At 42.5% G+C, this 11,097-nt stretch overlaps 1 protein-coding gene across 1 annotated transcript; it reads right to left on the bottom strand.

Moving 5' to 3' along the window:
* Positions 1-3,135: 3,135 nt before the first annotated feature.
* larp6a (La ribonucleoprotein 6, translational regulator a) lies at positions 3,136-10,709 on the bottom strand. The gene is made up of 3 exons (XM_024295939.2): positions 9,736-10,709; positions 7,391-7,589; positions 3,136-5,025 (listed from the first exon to the last, which is right to left on the bottom strand). Exons 1-3 carry the CDS (start codon positions 10,479-10,481, stop codon positions 3,928-3,930), a joined length of 2,043 nt encoding a protein of 680 aa, XP_024151707.1. The 5' UTR covers positions 10,482-10,709; the 3' UTR covers positions 3,136-3,927.
* Between the last annotated feature and the right edge of the window lie 388 nt (positions 10,710-11,097).

Raw genomic sequence — 11,097 nt, 5'->3', positions numbered from 1 at the left:
CTTTATCATTTTTGGCCCCAAAAGGTTCTTAAATTTGACAGAAGGGCCACACCAGGTGCTGATGTGTGGCGTGTTTTGTTAATCCGTCTCATAAGATATTTTGATTGATATAATTTTGATTAAAAATGTATTTATATACATTTTAAAACAGAACATTTTGGACATTTTTGTATTTTTTTTAGTGCCAACTGCACCAAACTTAAAGAAATGCTGCATTTATGTGATGCTGGAATGATCAGAAAAATCTCTGTCTGACTCAGAAATTACACATTAATTTCAGAAAAACTGCAAATCTTAAAAAAACATGAATGCAGAACAACTTTCTGAACAAAGTCAGAGATCAGTGTTTCTTTATTTCACCATCTATGAGGAGACACTTGAAATAATGAAAACCAATATTAAAGATCTTCAATGATTTATCCTAGTTTGGCAGGCCAGATTAAGTAGTTTAATGGGTCGAATATGGCCCCCGGGCTGTAGTTTGCCCACCCCTGGTTTAGGATCATTATAATTTGTAGAAGCTGTCCTCTCTTCAACTTTCCACAGATGAGATCAATTTAGTGTCCAAAATGTGCTGAAATTTTGTGGAATAATTCTTCCTTCTACTGATGAAATGTTTCCTGTGCCAGTGGCTGCAGATAGAACCACAAAGCGTGTTGACAATTAAAAAATTGCAGTAAATCAAAGAACATGAACACTAGAGTTCTACGGAGCTAAATTGGGGCCAATATTATTTTTAACCTAAATAAAACAAATGGAAAAAAATGTTTGTGTCTGGCCAAAAAATATGTAAAATGTCTGAAACTTTTTGCCATTCTAAAATAAATGTAATTATTTTCAGCTGTTTTTGAAGTTTCAAAACTCAAAATTTCAATTTCAAAACTTTTTTTTCAGATTAAAATCTTTTTTTTTCACTTTCAACTCTTTTTTCAGCTTTGAATCTGAAAATGTCAGTCAATTTTAAAACTTTTGGCCCCATCGTGGTGCATTGGGGCAGGGCTAACACAAAGGACCAATCAAAATTGATGGGGGTGGTAATTTCAGTTCTGTTGCATTCACTGACTCTGAGAACTTGGATAAGTACGGTCTAAAAATGGCTGTATTGTCTGTACTATCATCGTCTGAAATTGTCCCAAATGGGTGTAAAAAGCTTAGTTTTATCACGTACAAATTGTGCGTCCAAAACGCTGTTCTACCCCGTTCAAAGCGCCATCTTATTGTGTTACACACAGGCATTGAAAACGTCCTTACTGAAGAAAATTTCAGATTTGAAAATGGAAAAAGAGTTGAACGTGAAAAAAAAGATTTAAAATTGAAATTTTGAGTTTTGAAACCTAAAAAACAGAACATTTGAAGCAGAAAATAATTAAGTTTATTTTAGAATAGCAGAAAGTTTGGGATATTTTACATTTTTTTCTATTAGTTTTATTTGGGTTTCAAATAATATTGGCCCAAATTTTGCTCCATAGAGCTCTGGTGTTTAAAGGTTAAACTGTACCCTTTCCTCTCCAAACATACCTTTTCATTCATTATTTCACAAAAAGACTCCTTTCTGACTGACAGTCACCAGAATGACTTTAGTCTGTGTTATTGTGCCCACTTGAGGGAGATTTTTCCGACTGTAAACTGGCATAACGCTGATAAACAATAACAGCCTGTGTCCGTGTCAGAGGAGTACATTAATGTATGGTGCGATGCTTTTAAAACCATGTAAAATAATAGGCTGCAGTCATTACAGTAAACAGTGCTTTGTTCACACTGTGGAGCACCCTTCACACAAACACTTTCTTTAATAGAAGTACTCTAATTGCCACATCTTGAAAATTACCCCAGAAAATAACCAAGTCTAAAATGAAACGGCTAAATTTTATTCAGATTTATGTATTCTGTGCAATTATAAGTAATTGCTATAATGTTATTTGGATCTGCAATCATCTTTTTATATTAGAGCTATTTTCTGTAACCACGAAACTACCTTTAATAGTAATTATATAGAATTTCACAAAGAATAATAGCTGTATTTTGTGATCCCTTTTCCAAACCAGTCCTTATTCCTGCCATTATTCTTAGACTGATGCTCTCACGACTTCCTCATTCTGAATTGCTAATCACGCAAAAAGAGAACAAAAGTTTATTCATCCCTCTCTTGCGCTACTCCCACTTAGTCCCGCCACGTCTTTGGATTTTGGAGCGCAGGCTCTGACCCTCAGCATCCAGCCGAGCCGCACAGATCGAGTCCTCCCATTGTGTTCACTCCTACAGGAGCGGATTTGTCCAACAAGCTGTGGATGAACACAAAGCTGCCACCGCATGAATTTCAAAGTCTCATAGCTCCCACTGTGTACACACACTCACATTTGCGTGGTTGCTAAGGAGAAGTTGGGTCCACCTGAGGACATTGTGCAAATTGCATTGCCTATAAACAGTACTCACCATCCTTGTACCTTTGGAGCAAAACACTGTTTCACAATGGAGCAATTATTCGCACTAATTAAAAGGGGTGGCCAATCAATGTGAAAACAAAGCTTTAAAAAATAAAAACTTGTGGGGAGTTTTATTGTAACCCAGAGTGATTTACTCTATATATGTGAAAGAAAACATCCCCTGCAGATCAGGTCATGCTGTGAACATGCCTGCAGCAGAGCCACAGCCCTGCAACACACATGCAGCAAAACAGAAAGTCCTGCTGAGACAGAAAAAAAGTGTTTTTTCTTCCCACCGCAAGACAGCAGTTCAATCCCCGGGCATCTCTTGAAAATAATGACGGTAAAATACAGCCATCTAAAGTGCAACATCACTGAAAGGTGTTTTGAAACTGCAATTCAGAGCGGCGATGAATCAGGATTGTCCCTGAAGCTGGAAAATGGATCAACTCCTGATGCTTTCAAAGCAACAAAGTGGGAAAACACTGAATAAAAAGAATAGCAGAACAATTTCGACAGAGTTTACCATCTAGGTTTCTTTTCTAACACCTATAAACTGTTTGCCAAATCCGTCCACAAAGTCCGGGATCTCTTTAACCATCTTGGCACAATCACAATATCCAATCTAATCCTGCTTCCTTACACACATTTGAGAAGGGATTTCATCACAGCCGTTTCAGACAACAGAAAGTCAAGAAAGAAATCAAAGCGATGGCAATTTCAGTGATTTATTTGTACAATAGAAGTTTTAATGTACAAACGCCCCAGCTCAGATGTAAAGGCAAAAAACACATGTGCATCTATTCAGCCAGTCCTCAACTTCCCTCAAACGTCAATGTGAGCTCAGACATGTCAAAGCAAAAACAAATAAGGAAAACAGAGCTTAAAAAAATATAAATAAAGCAGCTACCTGCCTTTAGCAAGTGCCAAAGCATACAGAAAATGAACTTAAAATGAAAAAAAAAACAAAAATTCAACCTTTATGGCAATAATGGCTTCAATTCATAATACCTTAGAGTGGAATTCACATTAGACTAACACAGAGAAGGCATATGGTGATATCTCTATCAAATCCATGTGCCTGTGCCACTTGCACATTTAAAACACCGTCCAGACAATGTTGCAGCGAGGGGAGGGGGGTGTTGCACATCAAATGGGACACTCAAAACCAAAAGACGAGGTGGAATTCTGTCACGCTCACCCCAACCAGCACACACAGAGGAGATGGAGGCAGCACGGTCCGTTCCTGCGGCGCCCTCTCTCAGTCGGTTTACATTCACTCTGATTTCCATTGGTAAATCCCTCATGTTACCATGGGAACGCAAAATGCCGTATAAAAATATAACAAAGACTGAAAACTAACGCACTTGACAAAAATATATCTACACAGTCTCAAATGTTCGAGGGAGGGGTGGGGGGCAAACATGGCCAGGATCAGCCCGAGTTTCTGATGGACGTTTTTGCTTCTGGAAGGGGCGAGAAATGCATAAGGGTCCGCCTCGTATCAAGTCTGAGTGGCGGCAGACTTCCCTCTCTCGGCGATGGTGACACTGTGAAAGCCGCGGGTGCCGTCGGGACCCCTCGGCAGCCTCATGACGCCGGGTGGCAGCCCGTCGGCGTTTTGGATCTTTCTCCCGAGCATGGGGCTGCCGACGGGACTGCTCTCCTGAGACGCCACCTGCTTGCGGCGCTGAACCCACGGGCTCCCTGAAGGGGTGAGGCTGCTGTCTGAGGAGTAGTCTGCCCAGCGCCGCCCCGCCTCTGGACTCAGCCTCCCCTCACTGGCGAGGGGAGACTTGTGGGAGTGAGGGGATTTGCGCTGAGGACATGGGCTGGCGCGAGGGCTCGACCAGGGGCTGTTGCGTGGCGACATCCCAGGACTTAGGTGATTGTTCTGGAAGTTGATGCCAGCGGTGGTGGGGCTGAGCTTGTTGCAGGACAGGGATTTCCTAGCCAGCCTGGGCGATGTGGGGGTGCTCTCCGTTTCTGAAGAGCTGCAGGCGGAGTCGTCTCCATGATACTGGAGCTCTCTGACTCTGCTGTTCAGAGAGCGACTCTTGCGCATCCCACCTTCCTCGCGGGGCCGATCTTTGGGTACCTTCTTTTTAGGCGGTTTGGTTCCAATTAGAACCACTTTTAACCCCAGCGAGCTGGTTCCTCCATCTTCACTCCCCACGGCGTCATTGGCTTTAACGGCGGCCTCCACCTCCTCAAACTCCACAATAGCGCACTCCTCTGCGCCAAGCTGAGGGTAGCGCCCGCTCAGCCTCTTCAGGTCGGCCGGCAGGTCTTTCCCAGGCTTCAGGACCCTCACGGAGGAGATGGCGCCAAAAGTTCCAAACTCTTTGAGCAGGAGCTTCATCAGCTGCTCCTGCTGAGTGGCTCCTCCTTCTCCGCTCCCGTTCTCTTTGGTTAGAGCAGCCAAGCCGGGCCACTTCTGCAGATCGCTCAGCAGCAGCATCCGGCTGGGCAGTGACTCGCTGGCGAAGACCGGCACCGCGGATTTACGCCGCACTTTGCGGCCTTCTTCGTTCAGCTCAAGTATCTTCGAGTGCTTCAGAGCGTACGCAGTTGTTCTCCAGTCACGAGTCAGGTGTTTCACCTGCAACAAGACAACACTTGTGTCACTATGGCAACACAAAACCTTTGACGGGGGATATTGCACATCCATTAGGCTAAAACGAATCCCACCACAAACCTAAATAGAACCATTCAAGACCACTGCTTGCCTCTTAAAGTGCATTTATGAAGCTTTATTTTAGTTATTATGTGAGGTTCAAAAGAGCCAAAAACCCCTGTTGTATTTGTTCATCAGCCTGTTTGGACAGATTTGTTATTGTGGCATAAATAAATGTGACTAAATGAGCCAAGAGCTCTGCATGCATGAGCCTAAAGTGGCACCTGCTGTTGTGAAATAAAGTGAGAACATCATTGAGCACAGTCATCCTGACACCAGACTTCCAAAATTGCTGCTCTCATCTCAGAAGATTCAATCTAACCTGCTCCTGCAGAATGAGGATCCACACAGGTCCTCCAGTTTTTAAAGTCCCACTCCAATTATATTTTTAAATCATTTTAAAAGCATTACCAGTTGTCTTTTAATTATGATTTCTTGGGAAAAAGAAAAAGTTGTTTTTTAGGACGCGCAGGAGTTTTACACCGAGTTGTGGTTTCATTTCCCATCATCCCTTTCCTTACATGCTCTCCCACTAGCTTACAGCCTCTCACAACCACAACCAAACATTACTGGTGCAACAAAAATATTGGAGCTATCCAGCTGAACAGACGAGGAAAACGAAGACATGGATCGATTTGTCTGCATCAGAATTGAGTGAAGCATGGAGCTTGTGCAGGTTGTAGATTTTTACATAACAATTATAAGCTTTATCAAACTGCATTTTTTGTGTTCCTTTTCACAACAATTTAAACTAGAAAAGTTGCATTACCTGTGATAATGCTAGTGTGAATGCTTTTTGCTGATAGTAATCGCTGAAGATGCAGAAGCTTTTTGCAAGAACTGGTGGTGCAATTTACTTTAATTGTTAAAGGGATTTGCTGAAAATGCAAAGCTATTTGCAAAATGTTAAATTTGCAAAAAGACTGGAAATTTAATTAAAGAATTTTGAAAGGGGGCTGAATTTGACCTACATTTCTAAAATTATGTAGTAAAATTGCTTTAAAATCCCTAAAACATGGTAATTTTGCAAAAATATTTAGTGTGTACCTTTAAAATGAGCTGGACTCCAAATTACCCCAAAAAACCTTAGATTCCAAATTGGCCAAAAAAAAAACTAGCGTGTTCCTTAGATACTAGCTGAACTCCAAAAATAGAAACTAAACTCCAAACTAGCATTAAAAAACCTCAATAGATGCCAAATTAGCCCCCAAAAGCTAGCACATTGCTCAATTACTAGCTAAACTCCAAAACTGACTAAAAATTCCTCAGTAAACTAAATTGGTTAAAAAGGTAAGCCTGTTGCTAAAATAAAAGCTAAACTCCAAATTCACCTATTAAAAGCCCCAGTAGATAACAAGTTAGCCAAAAACATTAGCAAGTTTATAAAACTTGATTTTTTTAGAAGATAACTATAAGAGATAAAAACATAGTCCATTAATGTATTTAAATGCTTATTGTTAATCGACTTACATTTTTTTTATTTGAAGACTCTTATTCATAAAAACTAACGTTTATGAATACCAAGAATACAAGCAGTAATGTACTGAACAAGCTGAACGTTTTGAAACCAAGATTGCTAAAATCACTGAAAGTGTGATCAAGTTTTTACATGCTGAAAAACTCACAGAAAGGAGCAAGAGAATCATAGTGTGAAGGCTGACCAAGCAATCACACAATAAAAAATACTCAAATGTAGTTTTAATCTTAATTTTCTTTATGTCCATCATGAGAAAAATGCTACAAGAATGTGTTAAAAACACTTAAAAATTGCGATTAAAAGCGATTAACACAAAAGTATGATTAATCTTGATTAATTTTTTAATCGATTGAAAGCACCAATACAAAATAAACATTTCAAATGTACAGTTGTGTGTGATTTAATATTATGATTATTTGCAGATAAGTGGTCTGTAAATTCTGTATTTGTATACATCTCACGATTAATTTTTTTCCCTGATTTGCGATTAATTTGTTACATTTTTTTTTTTTTTTTTAACCCAGTCCCAGCCCAATGAAAACACGATTTTCATTTGAGTGGGTCTTTAATAAATGAATGCCCTTTATTTATATATTTGAATATTTCAAATGGACTTCCAATTATCAGCTCAGAAATATGACAGGGATTCAAAAGTTTGAAATGGGCCTTCAGCGATCAGCATGTGGTGTGTGTGCACTATATTTTATCTCATTATGTCCAAGGCTCTGTGTGCAATTAGTCCAAACAAGTCAGCTATTCTAGTGTTCTTGCAGTCTTTGTGCTTTTGCCCATGTGATTTGCAGCCATGGTTACCTTTTTGAACGAGGTGAGCAGCTTGACGCTGACAAACCCGAGTTTATTGCGTCGGACATGTTTAAGCAGGAAGGCGTCGTGCTCCAGGTTTTCATCCGACAGGTAGTACTCGATCTGAGCCACCAGCTTCTGGATGAGCTCTGGATCCGGGGGCTGCCAGCTCTCCTCCTCCAACTCCCCTCCGCTGGTGCCCGCTCCACTGTGTGTGGGAAGACAACATGGTCAGCCGAGACTTTTTTTCATGGAGAGAAAAAAGATAGCTCAGTGTTTAGAAGTGAAAAATGTTGCAAATTCAGTGCATAAAGCGAGAGAGTTTTTATGTTGCCGTATCATATCTGCTTGCTTTAGAGTAGCTTCTTTCATTCTTGCATCCAGATTTGCCCTGTGAATCCTCGCGGTTCAAAGCCAGATCAACCTGACTCAGCTGACCAAAACATAATCCTGCGTGCAGGAGCGGACTTACAATATGCAAGGGTATGTGACCACCTGAGCCCCCTCAACACTTTTGGGGCCCCAAGCTGAAAAGGCAAAATATTTCTAAAATAGTTTGTGGCCATCTTTATTTCACTCTGTCATAATAAATAACGGAGATGGCACAGTAGTGTGAGAAAGTGTTTCATCCCCCATCACAAATTTGCAGTAATGGAATGTTCTGTCAACAAGTTAGCTAGCAGAGAGAAACTAAGGTTGAATTCCCACCCTAATCCCTAACTACTAAAAAAAACTATATAGACTCCTGGATTTTAAAAGCATTTTGGACACCATGCTCACCGATATCATGAAGTGAAAATCTAATCAATACGAACATTTCATTTCATGGCGTCTGACTCCACTCTGTTCTGATGATAAAAACATTTAAGTTTTTTTTTTTTAATTATTTAAAATATAAGCCATTTTTTTAACAATTTGTTCGACCGCAATGCATTGTGGTCCATATTTGCTTATGCACAGAATATTGATGTACACTAGTTTTTTGCAAAGACTTCTGGGAAATCTTTAGGGCACTCGATTTTGTAATTGTAGATTCAGACAGCACTACAAAACGGTCACACTATTTAGTGAGTAGTGAAGGGATTCGGACATAGCATAAGAGTTTGAAAAGAAAACAAAAGGAGTAATCGGACAGCTGTAATTAAAGGAAAGAAATAATTTGTTGCTATGCCTCCAAAGGTGCAAAAGAAAAACAGAATCAAATGAACTAAAAAAGAAAGAAGTAAAGAATGAAAAAAGACAAAAAGAAAATGAGGGGCAAAAAAAATTGTTATTTTGAGAATATAAATATGTATTCACATAGGGTATTATTTTGTTCATCATTCAAGTATGTTTATGTATTTTCCCTTCTTTAATAAAACATGACAAACTAAAGAAATTCAATTTATTATTAACGTCTTAATCTTATTAAGAATAAAAAAATGATTAATGCAAGCACTGCGGGGGCCCCATCTTATTGTTCGCCCGGGCCCCCCAAAGTAATAAGTCCGCCCCTGCCTGGACATGAGGGCCGGAGCTGGCAGACTCCAAGAAGCATCGCTGGAGATTGGAGTCGAGGCCTGACTGAAATTTTGAGGATGACTCATCACCTCCACCCTCCCCATCCTCGGACAACAACAGCTTCCCAGGCCGCTGACCGCACAGCTGGCGCGCGCTCCACTCCAAACCCCAGAGATGTCAGCAAACGGGCGCGCGCGTTTCAAAGGGAGTTCAGAGTGGCGACTCCAAAGGAACGTTACGGGAGCAATCAGGTGAGAGGTCACAAACTTTTAAGAGGGTGTGGAAAAACGTGCCACCAACGCCCATCGCGTCTCGGAGGTGTGACCAACAACTATAGTGATGATGAGGCATTTGTTTGGCCCCTTTGGCCCTGACTCACTGTTTGCGCACTCAGTCCGTGCAGAGACCTGCCAGAGGCTGGAGGATAAAAATAGCAGGCCATGACGCAGGGGAATTAGATTAGAGAGAAGGTGGCGTCCTCAGAGCCGCTCAGGTGTCTGGTTGTACGGCTCTCACAGGTGCTTTTAACAGCCAAAGCATCCCATCACGCAACACTTGGCAGCCAGAAGCTGCTGTCAGAAAGCAAAGCATGCTGCTGTTCTTTTTTTAAATCATTGTACTACACCTGCAGGAGAGACTTCCTTTCATAAAGTGACAGAAAAATCGGAGCCAAATCTGGTTAAGCAGCTTTGTTACGCAGAGAATAGACTCATATTTACCACAGTGACAACTTTTACGCGCAATCTGTTCAGATTTCCACGCAGAAGTGGGCTGTTCCTGCGTGTTTACGCGCATTCCTTCATACAGTGCTTTGCGAAAAAGGATGAGGAGGCAGCGTCCCCCCCCCCAAGTACCTGGACTTGTCGTGTCTTCCGTATTCGTCCTCGCTGCAGCTGGCCCCGAGGAAGTCCAGGTTGTTGGAGGACACCTCCTCCGGCTCCTCGTCTTCCGCCGCCTGGATGGCCACCGTGATCGTTACCGTCCCCATCTCCTGCGAGAGCTGCTCCACGGTGATGACCTCATCGACGCCCTGCTCCGCATCCGAGGCGCACTCCGCTGGGCTCAGCCCGGGCATCTCCGCGGTCGCACTCATGTTCTCGGCGCGCGTCAAGGTGGCTCCACCTGGTTCCGTCCCGTCCTCGGCAGCAGCAGCGCCTCCCTGGAAGCTCCTAATCTGTCTGGAGCTGAAGGCACAGGCAGGATACGGGGCGCGCACAGCCGCTCGGCGAGTCTTCGGGCACCAGCGATGGCGTAGAAAAATCCAGGGGGCTCCCAGGATGCGCTCCACGGCTCGCCAGAGACCCCCGATCCAGTTCCGACCCGCTGGAGGGCCCTGAGGAGCAGCGGGGCTTGTAGCAGCCAGCGAGACGCAGCCTGGAGCCGGAGACACCGACGGGCTACAGCCTCCGTGTGCTTGCACCGCCGCTGCTACTTCCTCATATGTAAGAGGCTTTCTGCTTTTGAAACGAGCTCTGGGATTGGACCGCGGCAGCGTCTCCTCGCAATCATTCCCAACCCACAAGCAGAAGCTAACACAAAGCCAAGAAGGGGGCAAGAGGAAGAAGAGGCAGCGCATGAAGGCGTTCACCAAAGCCTGCATTTTGGGATTTTTTTTTCTTCAGCTTTTCGACTTTCACTCACGACGTGTTTCTGTAAAGACCCGAATGCTACATTTGCTCGTGTCTAAGTAGGGAAGCACATGCACGTGTTTTTCCTAATTGGGAAATTGCTTTCCTGAGTAGGACCCCTTCACACGCGCGCCGTTAATTGGATCACAGCTTTGATAGCACGCTAGAAAAAAACAGTCCCAACTTTTATTTACGTATTTTTTACATTTAAAAAGTTTGGAAAGATATATTTTGCGCTTGTTTTAATACATATATTATATTTTTCAACTCGTTGTTGGCCCCGATTCTGAAAATTCCGAGGCACAGTGAACTCATCAAACCCGACCTCGCCTGGATTGACACAGATTCTGCTGCTCACGTTTGTTTTTGCTTTAATTTAGCTGTTTTTTTAAGTGTCAAGTTATTCTTGCTAAATGTTGGTACACAGAATATCTTGACTCCTCCCTGCTGGCAAAAAAACTCGCAGCTGGTGGGCAGTCTGACTCATTTTCTGCACCACATGCCATGCAACATGGGGACAGAAGACAGGGGAGTAAAGGAGTTACTGATTATCTGAAGGATACAGTTTCTTTTTGGCACACTTACCCC

Source organism: Oryzias melastigma, linkage group LG3 (genome assembly GCF_002922805.2).
Source record: "Oryzias melastigma strain HK-1 linkage group LG3, ASM292280v2, whole genome shotgun sequence".
In the NCBI taxonomy this organism is placed as follows: domain Eukaryota; kingdom Metazoa; phylum Chordata; class Actinopteri; order Beloniformes; family Adrianichthyidae; genus Oryzias; species Oryzias melastigma.
The sequence above is the reverse complement of the archived record's forward strand: the minus strand, read 5'-3'. Positions and strand labels throughout refer to the sequence as shown.